The sequence below is a fragment of the Nelusetta ayraudi genome, unplaced genomic scaffold (genome assembly GCF_046127955.1).
Source record: "Nelusetta ayraudi isolate G7.1 ecotype Tasmania unplaced genomic scaffold, CSIRO-AGI_Nayr_v1 ptg000173l, whole genome shotgun sequence".
Lineage (NCBI taxonomy): Eukaryota > Metazoa > Chordata > Actinopteri > Tetraodontiformes > Monacanthidae > Nelusetta > Nelusetta ayraudi.
This window is the reverse complement of record NW_027466222.1, coordinates 297138-325000: the sequence shown is the minus strand read 5'-3', so window position 1 is coordinate 325000 and position 27863 is coordinate 297138. Positions and strand designations below refer to the sequence as shown.

Below are 27863 nucleotides of genomic sequence, written 5' to 3'. Positions count from 1 at the left end.
GGCTGGAGGACGTGGAGGCAGCGTGCTAATAAGTAGGCTGAGGTGGACGTGCGATGGAGGAGGAGGAGGGGGGGGGGTGTCTAAGACAAAAGGTCAAAGAACATGTTGAGAAGAAAAAAAATGGGGAAGAGCAGGTGAGCTGCTGCTGCTGCTGCTGCGCAGGCAACCGATGGAGGATGGAGGGGTGGTGGGGGAGGGGCGATGGGTGGAGGGGGCGGGGGGGGGGGTGAGGGTGGCGGTGCAGGGGGAGAAAAAAGACGCAGGGATAAAGATCAGATGAGACATGTGGGGAGACTCAGAAATGGAGTGAGAGAGATACTATTTCAAGCCCACACTTGGCGATAATGTCACTCTACTTCAAAGTGCAAAGTGTTCCTGTCATGCTCCTGCATAACTGAGCCTCTGGAGGATCTCCTCTCAGATCGGCTGATAAAAAAAAAAAAAAATCGCACATAGGGCTTCCCGCTCGCTCGCTCTCTGTGTGACACTTTCCAAATGTGACAAATCATGTCTGCGATCTCTGCTCTCAATCTCCCCCCCCCTCCTCTAATCAACACACAGCTGCTGACCTGGAGACCTGACTGGCGGTGGCGGTGGTGGGGGGAGGGGTAGGAGCCAGCAAGAAGGCACAAGAGGAGGATCGCGTACAATCCAGGTGAACTTAGTATGGAGAAGCATCATGGATCTTTTATTAACTGTGCTTAGTGCATGTCAGCTGCTTGGGGGGGGGGGGGGGGGGGGGGGGGAGAAAAAAAATCAATCTGTCAAGTTTAAAATGCATAAAATGTCGGCGTGCGCCTCTTGGCTGGGCTCTGCTGCATCTGTTCAATTAGACATGTTAATCATGAGCATTTCATTTACAAGTCTTGATGGCTCAGACGTCCCTGAAGTCATCAGTCGTGTGGCCTTCAGGCGCCATGCTCATCACTGAGTCGCTGACTGGCAACAGTTCCAGCAGTGTCATAAAATTAATTGGAGCTGGTGAGTTGGAGATGCTCCTTCTGCCTTGCAGAACTTTCAACCGAAGATCAGGCTCTATTTTTCAGTATTTTTTTAAAATTTTGCAGTAATAAGCCAGCGCTGTCATTCTGGGCCAGTGTTTATTCTGGCTGGATGACATCCTTCAATAGCAAGCAGACCCACACAAAACACGACAAAAACAACAACAGATGGCCATCCATCTTCCCACTCTGGATCAGACTGCCAGTCCACTAATGTAAAGGAAGCCGCCTCCCTCCTCCACTGTAAATAAAGAGGATTCCACCGAAAACACACAATACTTTTTTCCATTCAGTACCAATTCGTTAATACCACAATATTTTATCACTGACTTATTCAGTCTAGCTCTCAGTAACGCTCAACAGGAAGTGTGTTTTTTGGTGATCAATGAAAAAACGTGTACACATTTCGCTTTTAAACAAAAAAAAGCAAGATACTCAATTGGAATCAGTGAGAAAACCTTTTCAAATGCTCAACAAACTCACCGTCTATTGTTTAAAGGGCTGCAAACGCCACCTATAGGACACAACCAGACTTAATTAAACAGCTTTTGAACGATTGGATGATCGATTACGGCGCCTCCTGCCCACTGAAATGAAGTGAAAACATTTTGTGAGTTTTATTGTTTGAAAGTTGGGCCTCTTTCAAACAATAAAGGATTGTTTCAGGATCACTGAAACATGCCAGCGAGTTCATTCAGGTTGTCACAACTATTTATTATTTACTACTTATTGCACTTGTGGCAGCCGGAGCCTCCTCAGTCTTGTATTGCAAGAAACGCTTAAATTGATGGGGTGGTGCATTAGACCACACCGATACTGTATTTCTGTTGAAGGCGCAAAATGAAAACACATCAAACATCATGATACACAAACGACAAATGCATTCCTAATTTGTTCAGGCGCTATGAGGTATGATTGTAAATGTCGTTAAATCGATTTCTGCCAAGAGAACCATCGTACGGAAGCACATTGTGCCTAGCATTGCGCTAGGTAAAAAAAAAACGGCTCAGTATCACATTTTAACATGATACTATCACGTTTTTTGTGATAATTTTCACTTAACGTAAAACTATCACATTTTTTCGTGACAATTTTCATGTTATAACGTGAAATTTTCACGTTAGAATGTGAAACTATCACGTTATAACGTGATACTGAGTAGTATTTTATTTTTCCAATGTGGCAGCGATGCGCTTCCGTCACATGGAGACTTGGCGGCTTCACCTGTGCTTTAGACAAACTGACGTTGCAGTTTGTGATGTTCAAAGAAGGTGCGGTTCAAACAGCCGGGATGCCTTCAGAAGCCGAGAATAAAATGGTAGAGAGACTTTAGCGAAGCACAACAGAAAAGCAGCGAGGGATTCATATGCAGCATCCAAAAAATGTGGACTGTGATGGTGCCAAACGCCAAACTGCCACAAAAATTAATTGGATAAATTTCTTTTCAACAACACAGCAGTTTGGTTTGCTTCACGTTTTCTTCTGAATGACAAAAATGGCTGGCAGCAAGTTCACACTTGCACGTCTTGTGTGTTTTTGAAGTTGTTTGAATTTATGAAGTGGGCTAAAAGGCATCACGTGATTTGCTGAAGGCACAAAAGCACAAGTTACAGCCACCAAATATGTTGCAGATTGTTTCTCAATATTTAACATGCACACAAAGCGCTTTGAGACGCCTTTTGATTTAGCTGCAAACAAATAAAAGTTGATTGAGTTGAGAGTTTGCTATTTAAAGCCTGCTGGTTTATTCAAACTCATTTCCCTCCTCGTTCCCGACAGCAAAATTGCCAAGTTTTCAGTTTTCTCCCAACTAAAAATAAACTCTTTGGTCTTTTCTTTTCTCTTCACTCCCTCCTTGCTGTCCCTCTCTGAACCCTGCTCTCAGGTTTCTATCCCCCCTCCCGGCACATTCCCACATTTATGCCACTGTGCACTATGGCTTTTTATTCCTATGTGATGTTCAAAACAAATGTTCACGTAGGAATAGAAGCCATTTTACACGTGGTGAGAGAGCAACAAAGCGACTAACGGGCGACGAGACCACCCCGCCGTCCCCCCCACCCCCCCGACGACTCTGCCTTCTGTCAAACAAGCGGCTGGATGAATGTAACTGTCTTCTGCTGCAGCGCGTCCCTGTAGTAAAGTACGCGTGTCGTTCACGTGATGAGCGAGGCCCGTCTGAAGTGCCTGTCTCAAGACGACGACGATGACAACAGGGGCGGGGGGAGTAGAAAAAAAAATCAGGCTTTTGTGTTGTGCACCTGTTTCTGCCTCCAGGCGCAAGTCGCTTCTCCCGCTCGCAAGGCTTGATGCGTGCGGTGACAGACGCGGCCCGCGGGGACGGAGGTTGAAAACATTTTGCGGAGAACACGACGTGAACAAAAGGAAAGGAAGCGGCGAGGAGAGACCAGAACAGATCTTTAATAGCCAACTTTAAAAGAGGCACTTAGTGAACCACTTTACAACTTGCAAGGGGAACACATTCCCCCGTCTTCTCATTCGGACTCTTTCGCACATTATTAAAATAAAACTTTGTCACCAAGCAGTACATCAAAGAATGTCCTACCTACAATATTATACAATATACGGTACGTACAGTATAAACAAGATGAAGCACCTTTGATGTCCTTGTAAGAGGAATTATAATTAAACAGTTGGAGTTACAGACAAATGATTGAGTTTGTGATTTGTGGTATTATCAGTGCATAAAAGAACTCTGAATACAGGTCTTTGGACTGCCACGTCCTTGTATGCACCAGAGTCAAAACAATCGGAGTTTTCCTAATCTTCAGCCTACCTTGGATGGTTTACACAGTATCTTGAATAAAAATACAAAGAATCAGTAAAAAAAAAAAAAAAAAAAAAAAAAAAAAAAGAACAGTTGCTGGATGAATGTAGTGTAATTGCTACAGAACTCGTGTTCCCTTCTGAGAAAATTGGCATTCACATTAACAACAAAAACACAATGTAGCACCAGGTAATGTTTATACAAAAGGCTAATATGATGAATGTCATGGTAGTACAGTAAAGTTTAAAGGTAATACAAAATGAATATGTTGAAAGAATGTACAAAAGGTGCACAGACAAAGTTCAGGTCAGTTGCAAAGTCATTTGGTCCTTTTTTTTTTTTTGCACGAGTCTGATGATGAATTCCATGTCATGATTGCAAAAACATGCATTTCTTAGAAGACACTGCATCTTTCTTTTTTCAAGTATTCTCTTTTTGGTTAAAAAATTCTTTAGGTGAATGAAAAATCATCTCTGAGATGGATAATAGCCAACAAAGGGAAAACATCAACAATGGGTTTCTCCATCTGCCATCCATTTGGACCCACAATTCATATCTGCTGTTTGTCCTCACATTTGTGTGATAAAAACACATGTACAAAGAAGACATAAAGTGACTACGTATTTAAAGATAGCATTTCACAGAAAAGAGCTGTGCAATCTCATTACCTATAATGAATTGTCTTAAAAACATTAATATTTTTCAACATTATATTTAACTTTGACATTTACAGTCCCTTATTCACAGATCCATCGCGCGCCTCTCAGTTAATAGACTCTGACGTGTCCTTTCTTAAAGGAATCTTAAAGCTCGTGAGCTTTTTCACAGAACCGCCTCCTGAGCCAAACAGCTGGCTCAGGAGGTGGTTCTGTGACTCAGCTGTCCGGTAGGAGTGGCCCTCCATGGACCTCACTCCCATCTTTGGCCTAGATTTATTCAAGGAATTATTCATGGGAACTGAAGGCACTTTGGAGATGGGGGAATGCAAAGGACGCCCCAGCGCTCCCTTCTTGGCTTTGTAATCCCCGTTCATAGGTGTCACAATCTCGGCCTTCTTCGGGGCGCAGCTGTCGAGCAGCCCCTTTCTGGCCTGCAGGCCCAGGTTTGAAGCTTTCTTGGCGACAATTTTGTTGCTGACGACGTCGTCTCGCACGGAGGACAGCACCGGGTAGTCGGCGGGGCCGTCGGATTTCCGTTGCAGGGTGGCGTTTGCGCACTTACTGGGCCGGAATTTCTTTTTGGGCCTCGAGTCGACGCCAAAGTTCTCCTGGGTGGCTGGAGAGGCGACTCTTTGCAGGCTGTGGGCAGATTTGGAGTCTTTCCTCTTCTTCTGGGGTCTCAGGGAGTCGTTGTCCTCGCTGAGGGACACTTTAGGGGGCAGCGCAGGGCTGGATTGCGCTGCTTTGGCATTGCTGTTTGCGCCGCTTTTCCCATTGTCGGGGGCCACTCTGTCTTTGGTCTGGCTGTCACTCTCCCGCTCGCCGTTGTGGCATGGCGTCGCTTGCTTGCCGTCATGGCTGCCAGCCTTGGACGCCTGATGCCACTGCTCGTCTTCCCTCGGCTGCTCCGTCACTTTGGCGTCTAATTCACGCTTGGCTGACTCGGGCGTCGACGAAAGGGTTGGATTCTCCGCTGAGACGGCGGAGGAGGATTCCTTGGTGGTCGCCCGCGGATCGTCTCTGTCCCCGGTTTCAGCTGTGATGTCGACGGCGGAGGCGTCTCTCGCTCTGACAAGGCCCTCCCCCGCACCACTGCTCTCCTCAGACAGTGACCACAAGGACGTCTCGACTCGAATGCAGACCGACTCGCTCTCCTCCTTCACCTCACACGGCTCTGTAACCGACTCTCCGTTACCCTCCTTTTCAAACACCGTCGAGGTGGCAGGGTCAACTTCCTCTTCCTTTGGCGCAGCCGAATCCGAGGTGTCCGCCTGAATGCAGTTCTCAAGCTCGGCCAGCAGCTCCGGGTAGTCCTCTGCCGTGTCCTCAGTCTTCACGCTGGCGTTGCTCACGGCACGGTGGTACTCGGCAGCCGTGGTCTGGGTGGAGTCGTCTGCCGTGGACACGGAGGGTTTTGAGGGCTGCGCTTCAGAGTTTTGGTGCAAGTGCAGTGAGCTGACGCTGGCGATGCCGCTGTCTGAGCTATTTTCCTGCTGACTGTCAGACAGAATTCTCCTCTTCTTGGCCGCAGGCAACTCGGACTCTTCTACTTTGGACGACGGCACTCGGACAGGTCTGAGGACGCCTCTGTATTTGAAAATTTTGTTGCTGCTCGACAGGTGTTTTTCCATGTGACGGTCAAACTGCTCCTTCTTGGAGAACGTGTAGTTGCAGGTGCTGCAGATGAAGGATTTTTTGATGACGTGCATGACGTCGGCGCAGAGCTCGCAGGTGTAGAGGGTCGTGTGCTTGGACTCCGGCTCGTCCACCTCCTCGTGAGCTCTCTTCAGGTGGTTCTTCAGCTCCTGGGCGTCCTGGTAAGTCACGGGGCATTTGTGACACAAGAAAATCTTCTCCACGTTGTGAACCACCAAGTGTCTCTGGAGTTTAAATGGCTTAGGGAACTGCTTCCCACAGTGGTGGCAGTCCCTGGAGGGGTCTTTGCAATTGGGATGCATCTCCACACTCCTGGGTGCCTCTGTTTTGTGGAGCACCTCCAGTGGCGTTAACGTGCTCTGCTTGCCTCCTGCGCCGCTGCTACTTTTACTTTTGTGAACTTTTGTCTCCGGCGCCTCGGAGCTCTTTCCTCCTCCGACAGCGGCGCAGTGCGAAGCTCCTCCCTGCTCTTTGGAGCTTTTGCTGGACTCTCTGTTGCTTTTGCTGGGACGGTGCTGCAAGATGGACGTGATGAAGTTCTTCACGGCCGTCTCCTGCATGAAGCAGCCAGAGATGCCCAACATGGAGCCCTGAGTCTGACCCCTCCTGGCAAACTGGGTGGCATGTTCCCGCAAATGCTCGTTGTACATCCACACGTCTGAGATTTCCTTCAAGCACATCCCGCAGGTCCAGATTCCTGTCTTGTTCTTGGCATGTTTCTCGCTCAGATGGTCCCTCAGTTGCTCCCTGGAGCTGAACTTGCGCTGGACACACATGTAGCAGGTGGGCGGTGGTGAGGGGTTGTGGGAGAGCTTGTGAAAGTTCAGTTCGCCCAGAGTGAGGAACCACGTGAAGCACACTTTGCACTTGTACTGCTTGTCTTTGACCTTTAGTCGACTGTCCTGGCGCTTCCTGCCACGCTGCTCCGCCGCTGCCTTGGACTTTTCTTCATCTCTGTTCTCCACATCGACAGTCGCACTGGGAGGCGTCAGCGTGACGTCTCTGCTGGAGTTCAGGAACTGAATGTCAGGAAGTTGAAATGTGGTGTTTATGTTTTGGATGTCAATGGTGTGCTGGCTTTGCACGGACTCGGGGGCACTGGGCTCTACAGTGTTGGGGGTGGGGGGCAGGGCTCCCGATTCATTTGGCACTTCTGCTTTGGTCACATTTAAATCTGTATGAGCGCAGTCAGATTCACAGGAGCCGGCGTGTTCATCTGCAGTTTTTTCAGCGTTGCTCTCCAGATCAGCCTCTTTCATACCATCACCGCTGTCTGGCTGATTAGCTTGCTTGGCATCCGCTGACGGCAGGAGATCGGCCCTCGAAGTGCTGTTGTGGCACATATTTAGCATGATGGCATCGTCAATGGATATGGTCTCATATTCACAGGGGCTGGGTTGGCAGTCAGGGACGGCAGGCTCCACCTGGTTCTCCGAGGGCTGCTCTTTATGTTGCGCCAGCGTCTCTGGAGCGGAGAATTCTGCGCCGGAGTCGAGTGACAGCTTTGGTCTCTTGTTTTTTTTGCTGTATACCCGCGGGCACTTTTTCCTCTTGGCCTCCTCATCTCTGGGGAACAGCTGCGAGAAGGTGGTGTCGTCGTCGAGTAAGGCCTTCAGCTCAGGGCTTAAGCCGGGAGGACTGCGAGGGGAAGAACTCAAACAGGAAAGCGGATGCGAGTCGTCTGAGACGCCACTGTTTTTCTCACATTTTATCTCCACTGCCACGTTTTGGAGGATCTCCCGGGCCAGGATATCTTCTGATCCTTTCTGCTCACACACACCTTCGGCAGCACACGCAGCCTTTGTGGACTCGCTGCACTCTTTGATTATATCCTGGCACATACCGATCACACTTTGCTCAGCACTATCCTTACGTACTTCCCCATTAGCCGTCTCTGCCATGCGTGTAGGCTCAATTTCTTCTGAATCAGTCGTTTGATTTGGCTCCGCGCTTTTATTTAGCAACTTTGTGCCTTTTCCCGGTGATTGGGGTGCGCTGTCAGAGGCGCACTTTGAAGTAACGCGATGAGGGAATTTCTCTGTTCCAGAAACACTTCTGTCATTGATTTTCTCCTGGCCCTCGGGAGATATGTGTTGCCCTTGTAGTCCGCTGCTTTTGAATTCAGGAGTTATAGCTTGAAGTATGTCTGTCTTTAATATATTCAGAAGCTCATCAGAGAATGGGTCAGCCTTTGTGTTTACCTCGCTGTTTTTGCTTTTTCTGGCTTTGTTGTACTTCTTTGATTTCACTGGCTGCAGAGGGTTTTGAATTCCTATCTCATCCACTGCCACTGCGCTCGTCTCAGATGCCATTTCCTCCAGGACCAACTCGGTCTCTGCTGCTTTAGATATGAAAGTGCTGCACGCCTCAGGCGGCCCATCTATTTTTGTTCGGCAACAGGTCTGTGAATCATCTTTATGTTCTTTGTCTGTGGCTTGCGATGCTTCATAAATAAGCATGGCTTCCTGATGGCTTGATGTTGCACTCTGTGGACCAATATGTTTTTCATTTCTGACCAAATGCTTCATTGCCTTGTGTCTCTTTAACCCTGGCACCGTCCTGAAGCACATGAGGCAGATTTCACACAGCACTTTTCCCTGTGGAGCGTTATTCCGAGCTTTTTTGGGCGACATTTCTTTGTGTGCTTGGAAGGCTGAGGATGAGTTGTCTGCCTCAGCGAGAGCTTGATTCTCCGACTGTCCCGCTTGAAAGGGGATTTGATCGTTTTCACAGATGATGAGTGACTTGAGAATGGACGAATCATCTGAAGTCTTGTCTCTGATTGGCTCAGCACTCTCAGCAGAGGCCATGTAAGAGTCTGACCCGTCTGTGTCGTCCTCTCTTAGCACGTGTGCGTGAGTTTGCAAATGATCGACAGATGCAGCAGGATTGTGGCAAACCTGCAAGTCTGTCTCAACAGCTGCAGCCTCCGAGTCTTTGCTTTTCTCTTCAGGCGGAGGGCCGAATGAGAAACACAAGTATTTCATACTCTGCTGAAGGACTAACGGTGCATCGACTAAGGATGTAGGCTCCGCGTTTAGTGGCATTGCCGCACTTGTCTCAGTATTCTTAAACATCAGATTGGGGTGAATGCTTAGGTCACATGGTAAACAGTTCACTCCAGAACTCTGCTCCATGTCGTGGTTCTCTTCGGGTCTGCTGGCTGGTGAAATTGGGATGTAGTCGAACTGATTTAGCTGTGGCGGCTCATCTGCAATGCTGTTGTAATTCAGTGGGCTGAGATTGAAATGACACACTGGAACTCTCTTTTCAAGATCGGTGGATACTTCTCCCCTCTCTGCTGGGTGTGTGGCTGACTGTTCTGAAGTCGTGGCTGTTGCAGAGCTGGGAATTTTGGAAACTATGTTTTCTGAGTCTGTGGAGGGTGGGCTTATCAAAGAATACTCCATCTCGACTGTTGTGCACAGTTGTTCGTCACTGCTTATACCCTCTTTGACGTGTCTGTCTTCATTTTTGTAAATGGGGGATTTTATCATTTGAATTGAGGCCTGGTTATCAGAGGTATTATTGCATTCGCTTTGCGCTTGTGATGGATCCTCCTCCATGTCCCATTTCTGCATGGGTGTTTGATGAGGCACTGCTAAAAGAGGACTGGTTGGAGAGCCGTGCAGAAAAAGACACTGGCTTTCTTCCTCCTCCTCCTCCTCCTCCTCCCTGCATGGCGAGTTCTGGTGACTTGCCATGAAGTCGACCGGAAGGTGCTCTTTGATGTCCTGAACATTTAAAATCTCCTCCGTCTTCTGGATGGTGTCAAAGGCCAGGCCCGTTTCACATTTTAATGAATCACTCAGGGAAGTCATCTTGCAGGAATCCATGTCAATGTTTTCAGGCTGTGAAATAATCAACAGATGAGTGGAGCCAGGTGAGCCGTGACCTGAACCTTCTGTGTGATTTTCAACCAGTATTGGGCTGAGGGTCTTTTCTCTTATCTCCGCCGGCATGCCAGTTGTTGGGCTTGCGCTGGAAGTCTTAATAGGGCTGCAGCTTCTGAAAGACGGCAGACCAGCCAGACAATCGCTCTCGGCTGTGTCGCCAGTGATTTCCTCCATCACAATACCTGAGCATCCCTCTTTTAATTTGCTGTTGTGTGACAGAGAAATGCCCGCGGGATTATCACGGTTGTGGGCGGCTTGTCCTTCGAGTGCTACTTTAATTGCATCCTGAATAATTCCCCCCGTGTCTAGACCGGTGTCGGCCAGCGCGGCCGGTGATAAAGGATGCCTCACAGACTGACCAGTGATTCCCTTCGCTGCCTCTGCGTCTCCGCCACTCTCCGTGCTTAATTGTTCCGCTCTGTCACTGATGGTTTTGAATAACTGACTTGCATTATCCGCCGCGTTGCTATTCCTGCCCGAGACCTCAGCCACGAGCGGGTCATGTGTACCCACACTTGAGCGGTGGGCACACTCAATCACATTACTATTCTCAGCAATATCCTCGGCTGACGTGACTTTAGCCTCAGCCGCGGTATCACTGTTTTCCGTGGGCGCACTTGGCTGTGATGAAATTGGATGGTTTCTGTTGACTGCGGGGTCAGTGCCGTTAGAGGGGGATGGCTGTGACTCATTCAGACTGAATTTAATATCATCCTGCCGCTCATTGATATTTGGAGGTGATAATATATTCTCCTCTCCCGTAATTGCTTCCCTTTTGCTTTGATCTTCTCTCGCCACTGCATCTGTTGCCTGACATTCAATTTCTTGATGTTGTTGTTCCTGCTCAAGAGGGGTGACATTCAGCCACTTGTCATCGGATAAAATGGGCACTTTTTTGAATATGGAGTCTGACATCACCTTCAGGCTTCTCATGAGGTTTTCTGTGCGTCTCTTCTCTTCTAAAGCGTCGTCCTTCTCTTCCGCACAAAGCTCCTTGTCCGCGTGTCTCTTCTCTGGGTTCTGGGCGTGTTGCATCTGTGACTGTTCAGCATGTGGGGCTGCGCCAATCAGATTTCGCAGTGGACTATCGTCTTTCACCGCACAAGGCTCGAGCGCCCCCAGTTCATTGTGAACGGAGGTGTGTGGACTGCGGTGTGAGCTAATTAGATCAAACTGGAAGGGGCTGCTCCAGGGTTCGGTGAAAGGCTCGGAGGGCAGACTGCTTACGGGAACGTCTAACGTTTGCACAGGGCAGCTCATATCCAGGCCGGGCCCTGCGCTCGCTGGATCATCATCCAAACGCAAAGGTGAAAATTTGCTCATTTTCAGGTCCTTGGACGCGGCCTGAGCTAAAGCGGGCGGGCTTTCGATCCTCGTTGTCTGCAGCTGCGTTTCCAGTTCATTCACTATGCGTTTTATCTCCAGCTCCTCCTCTGATGTGCAGCTGTGTGCACTGTAGTCAATTATTTTTTCTGGCAGAGACAAAGGAACGTGACTGTAATCCGCTTTCTTCTCATTTGGTTTCTCAGAGTTGCCTTTATACTGCGACACCTCCTCCGGCAGCAGCGGGCTGACGTTGAGGTTCCACTCTCTGTGCTCCAGAAATGGCGATAAGGATGACACAAACTCTTCCTTTTTATCGGCGGCGCCCTCCAGGGCGTGGAAAGCCTCTTTCTGGATGGGCATGTCTTGATAGAGGCCGCTTTCGAATCCCGCAAGGTCCCCGAACATTGACGTGGTGTCAAATGACAGCGGGGATTTCATGAGGCCCTGCTCCTGATCCAGGCTGTAGGTCATCAGGTGAAGCGTATCTTTCTGAATCAGCGGGCCCTGGGCTTCCACCGGGGAGAGACACACCTCATCCATCAGAGAGGAGCAGAGGGACGCAGCCTTGTGGGCGTCCAGGTCGTTAACCAACTCAGCAGTCTCTTTTTCAAATGCGCCGCTGTCTGACAGTCCGGCCTGCGAGCCTCGGGGACTCTCCCCTGTTTTGTCTTTTGCATTACTGTCCATATTAAAATCAGTTTCTTTGCTGATGCTGTGAGAGAGTGAATCACGGCGGAGTGGCTTTGTGTCTGGGCTGCTGCACTGCGTCGTCGGCTCCTCTTTGGGGCAGAGATCTTCTGTTCTCTGCAGGGCGTTCCCGTCTGACCTGCCGGCTTCTTTCCTGGGAGACACCGCGCTCCCTCTCCACTTGTACGTGTGAGAGGTTTTGCCTTTCTCCAGACTTTTATTTGCGTCTCTGTTTTTCTGCGAGTTCGGCAGCGAACTGGCAGCAGCCGGGTTTGAATGATGCGTCTTGAGCTCCGCCGGCCTGTCGTTGCTCTCGGACGTGACGGCTTTGTCAGCGTTGTTCCTCTTTGCAGACTTGGTGAATGTCAGTGCTAGCGTGCCGGACTCCCTGCATAACTTTTGCGGGGGGGACCTCTCAAGCGTTTTGCGCCCGGGAGACTCTTTCTTCTTGACGTCTGCCTTCTCGCAGTCGGAGTCGGTGCGGTCGGTGCTCTTGGGGCTGCTGATGCTGTCGCTGGAGACGCTCACCGACGTGCTCAGTTCGCTGCTGGTGGACGACCTGCTGCCCCTCCTCCGCAGTCTCTGGTGAGAGCTGTGCTTCTCGGGCGAGACGGAGACCTCGTCGCTTTTCTTCACCTGGAAACACTCCTTGGACTCGTGCCTCCACGCCGCCTGCTCCCTCTCACTCCGCGCCCGCCATTTGCACTCTTTGGTGTATGTGTATTTGCACCGGCTGCTCTGATTTAGCCGACCTTGGCTCGCTATCTTCACCGGCTCACATTCATCATCCGTGTCGGAGACGTAGTCGTATTCCCCGAAGGCAGGGTTCTGCACAGTGGGCGTCAGTCTCTCCATCACCAGGGAGAACTGGAGGTTTTTGGTCCCCTTCACGTGCAGTTTGTGGAGTTTGTTTTTCTGCTGGACAATCTTGTGAATGAGTTCTTTGCTCCAGCTGCCTCCGCCAGTGCTCTTCCTCTTGGTGTCTTTCACTGCAGTTTTTGAGGTCGGGGACGAGGCGGCCTGTGCGGGCGCTGACCCTTTAAGTGCACAGCTGTCCTGAAAGCTTTTAGTGCCACAGCGCTCTGAGAACTTACTGGATAAGAGAAACCTTTGTGTGTTTGTGTTTTCCTCCTCACTCTTGCACAGTTTACTCGCCTCCTTGTCTTTCCTGTCTTGCTCCCTCGTGGCGAACCGTGAGCTTTTGGGAGAGGCTTCTTTTTTCATGCTATTTTTGTCATTCTGTTCCAAATTCAGGTGTATTTTCTCTTGCTTGTTCTCGCCGCGCTGTTTATCCCTCCCCGGACTCTCGACATCTGATTCATAGAGAAGCCTTTCCTGTGTGACTGGCCTGTCATCATCCGCCGACTGTTTACTTTTGCTCTCTAAAAAAAGGGATTCTTTGGTTTTTAGACACTGTTTGTTCGACGTCGATTTGACAGTGGTGAGCTCGTCGTCAACAAACGCGTCCATAAAGATACTGTCTATGTCCGCATTTTCTGACTGACACCCCAGTCTATTCAGGGCTTCTGTGATTAGGCTGTCTAACTTTGCGTCGTCCATGTCCAGCTCAGGCAGAGGGACGGGGAGGTTACTGGAACCGGGGAATATGCTGAGTTTTGTTGCGTCATCCTTGATATCTCTTTTTGCTTCGCTGTCAGGAATCGGCTCCCCATTTTTATTGAGGCCCAGCAGTGATAAGTGAAGGTCTGATGGGCACCTTGACATCGAGACATTGGGAACGGCTGTCCCTGCTTTTGCTGGTTCTGCGTGAAACTTTCTGCTCTCCTCCATTTTTGCCGTGTCCTTCAGCTCGTTCTGTGAAAACGCCTGCTGCGTGCAATACTGCTTATGGCCCAGAAATGAAGCCAGGTTGTTGAAGTTCTGATCGCACTGCTTGCACGTCAGGAGCACGTCCAACTGGTCGAGGTTTGCAGTGGCCAGCGACGTGGCTAACAGCTGATGCGCTGAGTACGGCGGCGGAGGCTGATGATGCTCCACGCCGAAGCTGTCCACGTAGCCTTTGGTCACGTCCACGCCGGCCTTGGGGTGCGAGCTGCTCTGCAGGTAGCTCATCATGTCGTCTTTGGCTCTGTCCGGGGCGTAGGAGAGGTGGCGCGGCGCTTCGGGGTGAAACTGGTGAGGGTTGGAGCCCAGTTGCTCTGAGGCCAGCTGTGTTTTCACCAGGCTCTGGTGGTAGAAGGGGTGCAGGGCTGCTGGCTTTGACATCTGACTGTCCTCTGAGCTGATGTTGACAGGGCTGGTGGACGCTGGCGACAAGGACGAGCAGGTACTACTGGCGTTATGGACTGGTGAGGGCAAGGGAGAATCATAAGGCGACACCATCCTGAGGCCCATAGGAGCCACCTGCAGTGGGGGGTAGCTGTAGGTTCTGGTCGGTGCTGTTGGAAGAGCCTGGTTGAGGCCAAAGTAGACGGCCTTGCTTTTAGAATCGCAGGCTTGAACGTGGCTCATCTCCGCCTTGAACCCAGAGACGGTGCCGCTGCTGTGCTTCACCGTCTCACCGTGTCTCTGACTGGAGAAGCCGTCGCCAGACCTGCCATTCTGAAACGAGCCAATGCTTTTTAGGGAGCTGTGTTTATGCGTCTTGTTATCATCCTGCCAGTCAGCGGCGGAAACCATGTATGTCAGTTTCTGACTGCTCATTTGCCTGGATAATTCAATCCTGTTCTGGTTGGGCATGGCGGTGCCGGGCCGTATCTGCTGCCAGGGCATCCTGCCATTTTTTGATGAATTTGACCTTTGGTCAAGTGCTGGCTGGCTCTGAAAATGAAACTTGTCATTCATATCGGTATACTGAATTGTGTTTTGATCAGATTGTGAATATGTCTTATTAGGCCCTTCCCACGTGGGTGGCAACCTGTTAAGAACCTTATTATTGATGTTTTTATCAAAAGCCATGGAGCCCGAGTGGACGCTTCCCACTGGCAGGTTATTAAATGTTTTGTTGGAAAAGTGCAATTGGGAGCCTGGGCCCTGTGGAATATTTCTGGCATTGTGGACACTCCCCGGAATGAGAGCTCTTTGGTTGGCAGCTGTGTCTTTGGGGTGACAGTTCCTCTTATTCCCCGTGGTGATGGCAGCATCCCGACTGTCTGCCTGTCCAATAATGTCTGCGCTCTCAGGCAGGGTAGACTTCCCGTGCTCCGACTGCTGTGAACTGGAGCCAGAGCTGTCACTGCTGGCTGAGTCCTCGCTCAGAATCCGAGGACACTGCATGGAGGATACTACCCCTGGAATAAACTGCGGCTGTGAGGCTTGAGGGTAACAGCCTCTATCCTCTGTCTGCTGTTCGTTAGCGAACTGCGAGCCCTTGGGGCCAGTGTTCTGGCCCTCCTCGGCCATGAAGGGGAAGGAGTTGTGGGTCATGTGGACAGAACCCAAGGAAGAGTCTGCAAAGTCTTGGGATTGGTGGCTCTGTTCGCATGGGAAAGAGTCAGCCGTGGATTCTTCTATGAAATGATATGCATACTGAAATGGAGCGGGCGCGTAGGCGCTGACCTTGCTGGCTTCAGTGAGAGCCGTCGCCTTTTGTGAGGACACCCCGTAGTTAGCACCATTAAAAGTTCTTTCAGGAGACTGCCATGTGTTGGAGACGCCCAGCTGGAAGTCGGCCAGCATCAGCTGGTTCCCGGGCTGCCCGCTGCTGTTCTCCATTGAGGCAGGCTGCTGTGACAGGGGTGGATGCGGGTGGGACGCAGCTCCACTTGAAGAGACCAGTGCCTGTGAGGTATAGCTGGAGCAGGTGAGGTTCGAGGAGGCCTCCTGAAAGCAGCGGCCGAAGCTGAGCTCCTCTTGCTGCAGCTCGGCCTCTCGCTCTGGTATACTGGGAACGTGAAATCTGTAGCTGCCCGAAACTGGGCCACGACTGGTCTCTAACTTCTTGGGTGGTGAGACCTTCTGCTGAGGGTAAGCGATGCCAATGGTGGGGTTGGAGCGTGGATTGGTGATGCTAAGTCTGTACAGCTGCTGCGGGTTGCCGCGCTCCGTCTTCCCCGACCGCTTCCCCTTCTCTCGGCCGCGGCCCTTCCCGCTGGGGGACTGAGGGCCTTTGCCAGTTGACCAGGTCCTGTCAGTGGTGAGTTTGGATCTGTTCTGCAGGGACCTGAAGTCGATCTTCCCCGCCTGCTGCGGCCGGATGACGGCCTCGCGCTGCTGAGGACACTCCCTCTCCTTCTCTACTTTTTCAATTTTGGCCCCTTTGCCGCCAGCTCTGACTTCAGTGCCTGCGTTTGAAAAGTGCTGTGAAGATTCCTTTGTGGTTTTGTCACTCTGCTGTTCCAGCGCCGTCCCATCATCCTGCACTTTGGACTCAGCGTCCAGCTCTTTCACAGCTTGCATTCGCTGAGTCTCTCCTGCCATGGTGCACAGTGCGTGCTGCGAAGGCCTGGTCCTCAGAAGTGTTCTCTGGGAGACAGGGGCATCGTCTGCGGGATGGTGGTGTGAATCAGTAAAGGTCCCGTGGCAGGAACAGCAGGGACAGGGCTGCTGGCTGCAGGCTCATCTCTTCACTTTCATTTTGAACTGTTGATCTGGCACCAAAGGAGAGCAGACCTGGAGGTCAAAGAAAGCAGAGACAAGATCAGAAGGCGAGCTCCATTTTTAGCAATATCATGAGAAGGTGCAAGTCAAGTAATGGCAACTGCCCAAAAAATAAACTCAAATGGTTTTTATGTTTCAAAATAATTATTTTTCATGGAAAAAACACTTGCAACATGCAAGAAGACAGATGCAGGAGAGGGTTGTCATCATTTCTATGCTACAGACGTGGCCGAGCTCTTCCCAGCTCCTGCCAGCAGAGGGCACTGCTGCAACATTTCACAAGGTCTCACATTTTGCTGGGTTCATTTGTGGCACCACATGTTGCCAATCCCCAGGAGGCCTGAAGATAATATCAGAACTTCAAGAGTCTTTCCAGAAAAACAAAACCGTTGTTTCAACAAAAACTGCATGTTCACATTTAATTCCTCTTCAAAATGGAAAGTTAGAGTTGCAAGTGTCAATACAAAGATGACACAGTGTTCTAGTGAGGAGACTGCAGGTTTAGATCATGGAGAAACACCAGGGATTAGTCAGACGGCCATTAAACGGAGGGACGTGCAGCCACACTGACATTTGCTGCCCATCCACAGACAGAACTGCTGGGCTCCCAGTTTACTTTGGCGCCACTGCTGCCTCTGAGGTCACACCAGGTGAAACTTTGAGAGAACACATTTCTAGGTCTGGTCACCAAAATTTCCATCACACCTTTTTGTCTGGGTTGCCCTGGCTACCACCAAAGCCCATTTTGTAGTCAGCAGAAAGCAAATAGTGAACATTTGGACTTCAGCTTTAAAATTTATAGCGAGAAACCTGCTTTGAAAAAAATGAAAATTAAAAAAGGAATATGACTGATATGTTTGCCAAAATCACCAAACTCATTAATCACCACATCCATCTTTTGTTCTGCATTCTGGGCGCCATATTATGATGAGTGTAAAAGAGTTGTAAATTCCTTTTTGCAGATAATAGAGATCTTATTATATCTCATCATAACAGCAGTGCGGTTGCAGCATCTGACTTTACATGTTGATCCTCAAAGAGACGATGACAGATGACATGTAAATTGCCTGAAGCTCAGTGAAACAACCAAACCTCCCACAGTCATGAAGAAACACGGTCCTCATTATTGTCTAGCAGCAGCTGAATCTATACGCTGTGTTCAGAAACCAGAAGACACAGCCTGGAGACAGGGACTGATGCCTTCCAGGAGTTCCTGCGTCTCAAAGAGCAAATGAATCCAGCGCACAAAGTCAAAGCTGCCTAACCTGCAGAGCAAGGAAGACCCGGTCTGAGGATGCACCATGAGATAGGACAGTCCATGGTTCACCGTTGTTCAGTCGCCAGTGTCTCTTGTGAACAGAGTCGCTGCCACCTGACAGACTGCTGAGACAAGACCATCCTAGAAGTATGACTACCTGCCATGTGTTCCCTTGTCCCATCAACCCCCCCAGAGGTATTTAGCAGCTTGTGAGGGAGCCTCGGGGCTGGGACCCGGCTGCCTTAAGGCTGGCTGTGAAAAATCACATATCCTCTACAGCTCCCCAGAATCTAAAAGCCAGAGTGTCTGCAGCTCGTTCCTCCAGCGGCCAGTGAAGCTGGTGTGAATGGCCTTGCCATCATCTCCACCAGGAAGTGCTTATTCCAGCTCGGCAGAGTCAACAGTCACAATCATACATCATAGCCTCAATTGTGTTTGCCCAGACCGTCCGCTGAGGTTGAATGAATGCCTCCAGCTACAAAAACAGCAGTGTAGGGATCACAGGAGCCTCACAGAAGTAGCACCAAAGCCTGAGCTGTCAGTGTATAAAGAATAAGGGGTCATTTATGTCTTAATAAATGCCTTGTCCACTTCCTGCAGGAGCTCAAAAGCACTCCCTCTGCACCAGCCTCCTACACACAGGCCAGACTCACTTTACATGCAGGCTTTAAGCATTTCAATCTGCCAGCTCGCCGCAGTCTTTGGCACGCTCCTTCGGTTTCATCTCAAAGTATAAATTTCTCTTGGACCGCGTATAAAGACGGTGCGGGGACAGATTTGCAAACTGGGCACAAGTTGATATCGGATCCTGTGCGACTGGTCTAAAATTTGTTCCATAAAAAGTGTGTTTTAGTGACTTTTACAAGTCAATTAAAGCTGTGCTACTGCGTGCAGTTGTGTGTGTTCTTGAGGCCTCACGTCAAATCCCCCGAGCTTCCCAAGCAGCGGCGCCCCATATGGCTTCACCACAGCGCCGCCCTGGTACCCCAGACTGCTGAGCACAGAAGAACTGCAAGCCTGCGGTATAGGTACAAGCGTGTATTTGTGCGCACGTGCCACTGTGAAACTGCAACAACGCTGAAGTGTTTTGGTTTTTCTGTCATGGCCTACACACAGGTATGCACTGCTCTCTTTAAGAGTGGCGGCAGCAGGGGAAACTGAGCCTGAGTGAAAAATCAATTTCCTGAAAGTCGTTTTCCTGTCGTTTTGGTGCAGGATGTGTGCGGTGTTGGTTGGAGTGAAAATATGGTGGTAGTGCTGTTGAGTCATCACATCACTGCCTTCAGCTTGTAATTTACTTTTACAAATTCACTTTTTTTTTTCTAGAACCAAAAAGCTTTCCTCAAATTTAAGGCTTTATTTTATTTTAACAGCTTCAGAGAGAAACTGCGACCAAGCAGCAGCTCTGTCTTTGACTGTCGTCTGCTGCTGCTGCTGCTGCTGCTGCTGCTGCTGCAGCTGCTGCTGTATTCACTGTGTAAATCAGGACAGAGAGGCACTTCTGGAATGCATCAAAAATGCATTATATGAATGAGCTGCAGATTCACGTCACAACGCTGTAACCTGCAAACGCCACGTCAATGAATCTTCCCGAGACACAAAGCAGGTTATTGCAGCCAAGACAGCGGACGCATGAAGGCTCCTCTACCAAGAACGGTCCCCTTCTAATCAATAACAGACAATACTGTGAAATGTGCTCATCCCTAAAATATTAGCACAGTCATGTCGCAGACCGTGTCCAATCCGTCTTTAGGACAGATAAAACAGATATACCGCAGGCGTAGGAGGACAAAAAAAAAGCCAAACTCCAGTGAAGGAGCCCTGCAGAGTGGAGCTGGGAGGAGAATAATGTGCGTGGAGGTACAGTGAGTGGGAAACAGCCTTCCAAGGTGCAGTGAGAGGGGCTGGCCCGGCCCAGAAGTGGGGCGTGCTGCCAAAGCCTGGGTCAGCGGCCCTGCCTGCTCATCTGTATTTTAGGAAGCATCCATCATGAGAGCAATTTGTCTTCAGGATCTTTGCATGTCCCTCCATTCAAAGATTGGAGAGAGAGAGAGAGAGAGGGAGAGGGAGAGAGAGACAGAGATACGGCCGTGACGCAAGAAGGATCCAGACCGACAGCGCTGGAGTTTCTCTCCATGCAGGAGCGCTGGATGCAGAGCTGTGAACACTGGTGGTCTGTCACTGCAATAGCAAATTTAATTTCTCCATTTTTTTGGTGGAGTGAGGTAGGGGGGGAGGTAGGGTGGTAGGGTGGGAGCGAGTAATAAATAGGTCATCTGTCTGCCTCCGCCCAGGAGACGTTTGCCAGAGGCCCTCCGGGTATTTGAGAGACGCTGGAGAAACCGACATTCACGCACATCAAATGCAACAGTGAGCAGAAGACTGAGGGAGGCTTGTTGCACACGTGCCTCGCTACACCTCCACCCTGAAGCCACTGTGGTTAGCTGTGCCGTGGGGAAGATGGAGGAGTGTGTCTTGTGTGTGTGTGTGTGTGTGTGTGTGTGTGTGTGTGTGTCTTAGACATTTTGGTGTGTAATTCCAGAGGCTCCTTTAAACCCCCCGGCCCCCCTCAATGCCCCCCCCAAGTTTTTCCTCTTTCTGAGACAACTTTTTCTTTTATTTACTTTTTTTTTTCTAACCACCAGATCTTGGACTCAGTGTGTTTCCATATTGAAAACCACAGCAGCATTCCACAAACATGATGGAATCGTTGTTTCAGAGGCGATCCCCCCCCCCCCCCCTCCTTTTCACACAGTATCCCTCATTTCTGCGTGTCAGTGGAATAATACGTGTGGCGGGCAAAAAAAAAGAAAGAGCAACTGATTGCTTTTTAAACTGAGCAGAACAGGATATGAGTGAAATGGCGAGAAAAATTTCCTGACTAACTCAGAGCCTTAGATAACCGTGTCATTAATGCTCAAAATTCTTTAGGGTTTTACAGCACATTCCTTCTCGCAGTGTTTCAATATTTGCCCGTCCCTTCTTCAGCCCGAGCCCAAAGCATTTGGTCGCCTTTCAAAGTCAGCAAGGTTTTATTGAATGTATACAAGAGCTTGATTAAATTGGGGTTTGATTATATCCGAGTCAATGTGATTGCGGCCCGATTTAATGTTTACCAAATGGGCAGTATATTAGAAAATATCGGTAACCTCGGCTGCAGAGAGTGCTGTGCTGGCGTGGGAACCAAAGCTCCACTGCTATCACTCTGCACAGTAAGAAGCTTTTGGTAATAAAACCAAAAGCATGGCAGTGAGGATGTGATTTTAAGCTGCTCACTGGCTGAAACATATCAAGTCTGGATGTGATGTACGGACCCCCCACACACTTCAACAAACGCTGAACGTGGCAACACAAGGAAATCATAAATCTTCACTTTTAATTGTGCTCCAAAATGCTGAAAGCAAGTGAAGCGGCTAAAAGCAACAAACAAAATAGTAGCAACAGTCTGTTTCACCACCGACACAGGGTGACAAGACAACCATGATCCTATTGACAGATGGAGCGGCTGTTTTTTTGTTTTCTTTAGCACTTCCTCTCATTCAGATCCCCCCTGAGATGCTGGGATGTTGGAGCACTTTGCAAGAACTGACCACAGCGCGAAGGCTTCAAAGCAAAACAGTTGATTTCCTTATCAAAAGTACAGTTTCCCAGTCTCACGACTCCACCAAGGAGCATTGGAGCCTTTATTTATGTAGCAGCAGCATGCTGAGCCTCATTAACGTCCTCACATCCTACAGCGCGAGGAAGCCTCGCCTGCCTGGCATGCCAGAGTCCAGAGAGGACACTTTGGCCACAGGGGCAGAGTTACAAGCCGCAGCCTCGGGGGACTGAGCTCCACTGACCCGTCACCCTCCCCCTAATGAATCAATGAGCAAACACACCTAAGACAAGCATGCACGGGCAGGCAGGGCTCTAGGTAACCATCTTCCTGTCACTTACACCCACACGCTTTGACAGACGCTGCTTTTTGGCCTCATGCTTAATGGCTAAAAAAGAGAGAAAAGCCACTCACACATGCACACTGCGAGCATCGTGCAGAATTACTGTGGGTACAACGTCACTCAAGACTGATGATTTTTACAGGCAACTTGAGGTTGGTACCTCACGGTTGTGACTAATGCTCTGAGCAGTCAGGAAATTCTATACGCTCCGGCAAAAGATGTAAATGCAAAGCCTGCAGCATCTGGAATTTGACCTTTCATATGTCTGTAAGTTGCAAACACTGAATGATTTGAAATTTGAATCCTTTTTAGACAAAAGTTTTACTTCTCCATCATCCATCCTGAGCTGCTGATTGACCTCACAATCTGATGATTGCATTTGAAAAGAGCAGGATTAGAAATACGAACGGCCTGATGCTCTGAGCTGCAGACGGAGGTTGGCTGCACCAGAACCTCTTTTTGTTTGGGCGACACTCAAGTGTAGCTTCAGGCCAAACGCACAGCCTCCCACTTTTAGCCAAGACCTTCACGTGTGAGACTCGGAGGGAGCTTTTAGTTTTACTTTTATCCCAGCAACAGGGGTGTCAGTCAAGTTCTAACACGTGACCATAAAAAGAGGGATTTTCCTTGAGGATTTTCCTCAACTGGAGAAAATTGGCCACTTAAAGGCACTGCGGAGCAACGTGAAATTTGAAAAAAAAAAAGAAAGAAAGAAAAAGAAAAAAGAGAAAACATTCACATGAAACTGTTGTTTTTTGGGGGGGGTGAACTGCAGAGATGATGGATGCACCAAAACATTATATATGAATAAATGCTTTGGTAAAGTTCATGCTTCTAATTATAAGGAAGGGGGTGCGTCTTAATGTACACAACTATTATATGTCTCCCTCCTCCAGTGCGGCAGTGCAGCATTCAAGAGTGCGACTCCTTTCATGTTGCAGGTTATAATATATGACTGGCGTGCAGTTTGCTGGCAGGTCTTTATGAAGCTGTGGATGTTATGGCACATTTCTAAACCCGAGTGGATGAAGTCAAATTTAGTGCTGCTCCGTGAGGCCGCAGCGCAGGTATTTAAATTAAAGGGGCGAATGGTCTTGTGACAGGAAGTGATTCATTTCCTACAGACCTGGCACCAGGTAGCATGTGACCCACTCGCAGAGAAACAGCTGAGAAATTTAGGTGGGAGTGCGAGGGGGAGGACAAGCATCAGCCGCCGAACCTTCTCAAGTTCTGCAGCTCCCGACCGCAGCATCAGACACACGCATCACCTCCCTCTCGCTCTCTCTCTCTCTCTCTCCTTCTCTTCTGCACTCTCTCTGTCCTCAAGTGCTTTCTGCAGCCCACGCGCATGAAAGCCAATCTCCCCTGGGTTGGGCATGAGGTCACAGGAAGTGTGTGGCAGCTGGGGGCGTGTGCTGCCAGGAAACGAAAACATTGGTGGAAGATCTGGTCTGACCGTTAGCAGGGGAAGCGCATGATTGACAGTCAAGCTCTAATGCTAGAAGCAACACAGCTAAACTCGAGTAATAAGAACTTGGAGCTGTGGTTACTTGGAGTTAAATGTCTTGGGGCGAACCTGAGTAGTTTGCGCTCTCCTACGCTGTTCCAGTACATATGGTGCGAGAAGAAGGGCGGAAGGGTAGCAAAGCAGAAGAAAAAGGGGGAAAAAAAGTCGGTGGAGTAATATTTTTCTCTTCTCTTTTTATTCTTTGGTCCAATTTGCACCACTGCCAAAATCAGTAGTCTCCTGGCTGATGGAAAAGAGGGAATTCCAGGCACAGTGTGAGTGAGTCACTTCCAGCACTTTTCCAAATTCACCCTGCCTGCTGTCCTTTAAATAGTGCAAGGAAACGTCTAAATGACCTAATTACGACTCAGGCTTTCCTCACTAACCCGTGTCAACCCCGTGACACGCTATTCCGAAATATACATCAACACAACCCAGCGGGCCTTCGCGGGCGCTGGAGCGTGTTGTTCATGTGTTTTCACGAGCGACGCGGCGGAACAGTGAGCTGGCTCCTCTCTCACTCTGTTGTGTCTCAGCTCTCTGGACGACCGCAGTTAAACGATCGGACAGAGATTCGACCGGCTCGCTCTGTCACGCTTTCATTCGCGTCAACAACAAACAAACCACAAACTCAGTTTTAGCAATACATCACACGTTATTAAAAAAAAAAAAAAAAAAGAGCAAGAAGAAAGAAGAAAAAAAAACAAACAGTTACACCACAAGTGAAGTTTCCGTGGTGCCACTTCAGGGAATCACAGGAGAGAGAGCCGCCCAGTCCAGAGCAAACAGCGCTGAATAATTGTTTCTATTCTGGGGCCCTGACACTTTGTCCACTTCAGCAGCCTATAGAAGCACCTAAAGTGGTTCTTGGAAACGAAAACAATGACTCCTGTTCAAACAAAAGCCGCATTCATACAAAGTGAAGCGTCGCTCAGCTGTCACCAGCCGGCATTTCGGCTAAACTCCGACTTTATTCATTTGGTGTGTTTGTTTTTTTGCAGCGCCGCAGGAGACGAGGTGGTAGGCATCCTGCTCACAGCCACTTTATGGTAATGGTTTGGAAATAGCCACGACAATTAAAGCAAAATGAAGGGGGGAAGGTAATGGACTCGTCGGAGTGCCTCGAATTCCTGCCCTGTGTTTAAAATTAGAGTTTTGTTAATGGGCCACCTTTGTAAGTGAGGCCCTTTTTTATTTGCAGCTGCACAACTCCATAAATACTGGGAAGGGGTGAATGATGACCCTAGGCAGCAACAGGATCCCAAATCAGATATGACAGAGTCGAGCAACTCAACTAAAACAATTAGGTCTTGTGGGAAATCTACAAGTCCTGAAGATGGAGACTGCGGAGATATGAGGAAGTGGAGAGGAAGTCAAGCAGAGAGGAGAGCCATTTCTGCTCCACACACACACACACACACACACACACACACACACACACACACACACACACACACACACACACACACACACACACAAGGCTGGGATAATACACTAGCCACAAACAGCCACTTCAACAAGTTCCTGCCGCTCTGCCGGGGGACACGGATGCTTTGCAGCAATGTATTAGATTTTAAAAGAAACGTACCTATAAAGATTTCTCATAAGCTGCGATTCTATGATCCCTAGAATTACGCAAAACCTAAATGTGGCAATAAAAGACTGGTCATGGAAACAGCTCAACTTGGGAAAACCTCTTGAGTGTGGTTAAAAGGTTTCGAGGCTCTCATGAGGTGGTTTTTCACACGTATCCATATGGAGGTATATCGCAAAAGTGTCCATTCTTGACAGCAAACAACATTGAAATGCAGATTTATTGCAAAATGTTTTGTACCTCCATCCTCCTCACAGTGGAGTCTTGCAGGAGGAGATTTTAGCAGAATTACGGCTGATGCGCTTCACACCAGTGAATGGAAACGCAGCTCGTGTCACAATTCCACATAGAGTGCATTGTAACTCTATTGCATTGTACCCCCCCCCCATTCTCTATCTTCATCCTTGCCATCCTCCCTCCTATTGATCTAATGGGGGCGTGGCCTGGCCTCCTGATGTGTTGCTGTGCTGAGCTGGTCCAAGGGGTCCGCTTGAAAAGGAGCTCTGTGCTGCATCTGCAGATCACCTTACACAACCACTTCCTGCTTCCGACCCACTCCTCACAGGCAGCCCCTGTGTGCCAAGGCCGAAAAAAGCCCAAACAGAGGGGTTCAGTGCAGCCTGGGGCTGAGCACAGGACCTTATTCATCCTCTCCTCTCCCCAACGCTCCTCTCTCCATCTCCCTCTCCCGCATCTGGATGGCTTTATTTGAAACCTTCAAAAATATTCCCCCCCGTCTCCGCTGCATTGAGAGCAGCTGGATGTCCCCCGCCCCCAGCCCCCTCCTCCCCACCCCTCGCACCTCCACCACCAGCCATTGGCACTTTGACGACAAGCCGCATCAATGCTGCCCCAAGGGTTCAAAAGGTAAAACGCACCGCATTCACGTTTGTCTGATGTCTGAGTGCAACGGCCAAACTTGTGGCCTTGTTACATAAGGAGGAAGGCAGAGGAGCAAGGGTCGGCCAGAGGAGGGCAACTTCCAGTCCAGCTGTAAAGTTCTGGGATTCTTGGTGAGCAGGCGAGTGCTGAGGTTCACTGTGTTCCGCGGGAACGCCGGCAGTTCCGAGGAGCAGACGGGACAGGGGGGGCGGTGTGTGTGTGTGTGTGTGGGGCAGGTTTATAAGCTCATTCTCTGAGGGAGGGCAGGGGGGACAGGTGGGTTTGCGTGTACGGGCTGTGCTGCTATTCATGGAATGCCCACTGGGTCCCGGCAGCCTGGGGACGCTGGGCTCTCACTGAGTCGGACCATTGAAGCAGGTGCCCGCTGAGGACCGAGGAGGCGGCGGCGGGGTATTTAAGATTCTTGAGGAAATGGCAAAGTCGGCAAATAAGTCTGAAGACAAACAAATGTGGAGCATTAATGATGAGGCTGTCGCCAGACTGGATGTTTTTGCTCTCACGTCGCACGAGAAGGCGGCGGAACGCTCGTTTTCCCCGCCGCCCTTCGCCGTCTCAGCCTTTTCGGCCATCGGACACTGCCGACTTATTTGACTTTTAAATGTATTAAAACAGCACCCGATACGTCCATTCCGACTGGGGGGATAGATAAACACTGAGCCGGGCCGGCTCCCTGGGCTTCCCCCTCGGATGTCAGCCTGGGATGAGGGCGAAAAGAATGACGCTCTGTGAAGCCGCTGCAAGAAGCCATTCATCCGCTGGAAACGCTGCGTTGAAGAGGGTGCGCAGCGTCGACCCACGGCGGCTGGAACAGGACTGGCACTGATCCTGTCCCCGCTGTCCCAACGCTGCACAACACCAGTATTGATCCGGTCTGGGCCGGACAGGGACAGCAGCAGCAGCAGCAGCAGCAGCAGCAGCAGCAGCAGCAGAGACAACACGGCCACTGATACAACAGCATCGCTGCTCAGTGGGTCCAGCAAAGGAGGAGGAGGAGGAGGGGGTCAGTCAACACCTGCATGGAGGAAGATACTCAACCCCCCCAGTCCTCTCCGGGACGGTGATACTGACAGAAACAACACTGTTATTGCTGACTGGGCTCTATTTACGTCCACCAAACCCCCTGTTTGCAGAACCAATCTCTGGTCGATCAACAAACTCAGTCGACCTGACGGCTGTAAATTCTTTCCCCGCTCTCTCGGTGACTCGAGCCATATTGAACAGGAGGCCTTATTATAGGTTGGCGGCCCACTCGAGGTTGGGGAACAAACCAAAGCTGCTGGCAGAGCGCGAGCTGTTTCCCCCTCGGAGCCGCTCGGCCTCGCCGGAGACCGACGCTGGAGGCCGGCAGAGCCAAAGAAGGTGTCTTCTGTGCTCCAGCCGCTCCAGTGTGAGGCAGGTGGCCGGGCCAAGCCAGACTGACCCGCAGAGGAGGAGAATGCTGTGTACCTTGGATTTTTTTTATTTTATTTATTTTTTTTTTTAACACATTTTTCCTCAAACCAACGTCTAATGGAAAACAAGCCGGTTTGGGAGCACTTCAACGAAAAGCGTTGCCATGAAATGGACAAAGGGTTCCACAACGTTGGCCGCCTGTGATGCTGATGCCAAGTGTTCAGCAAACAGGTCTAGTAAACACAAACAAGACGCAGGTGGCCGTGGTCGCCGGGTTCACACACCCCCTGCTGACCTCAAGTGCACCCAAACAGAAAATCATTCATTACAAAAAAGCTCCAAATTTTTCTTCCATGGGGTCTTATGTCACATCTGTCCCCGTAGCAAACTGGACTTCCCTGCGATCCAAGCTGGTGAGTCAGTGTGGGAGCTGTGTGATAAAGCCTGACTTTGGCACGTCGCTCTGCTGCTCTTCACTCTGCAGCAAAACACTATGTGCAAACTGGAGTAGTGCTGTCCTCCGTCGGATGAATCATACTTTCCCTCGCCGTCCTATTTTTACAGCTGCCGCGCATCTAGATCTGCTCAAACACTTTACTCCTCGCTGATGGAGAAAGACAAAAAAAGGAGAGAAAATAAAAGAGAACCCAGAGAGTTTGAGAATCGGGTTCTCACACGCGCTCCGCTCGGTCACT

At 49.8% G+C, this 27863-nt stretch overlaps 1 protein-coding gene across 1 annotated transcript in view; it reads right to left on the bottom strand.

Annotated features, from left to right (window-relative positions):
* Nucleotides 1-3402: 3402 nt before the first annotated feature.
* znf469 (zinc finger protein 469) overlaps nt 3403-27863 on the bottom strand; it is a 59025-nt gene continuing 34564 nt past the window's right edge. Inside the window, exon 3 of the mRNA XM_076014761.1 lies at nt 3403-16585. Coding sequence (XP_075870876.1) covers nt 4553-16393 — 11841 coding nt within the window. The 5' untranslated portion in view covers nt 16394-16585 and the 3' untranslated portion in view covers nt 3403-4552. The remainder of the gene's footprint in view (nt 16586-27863) is intronic.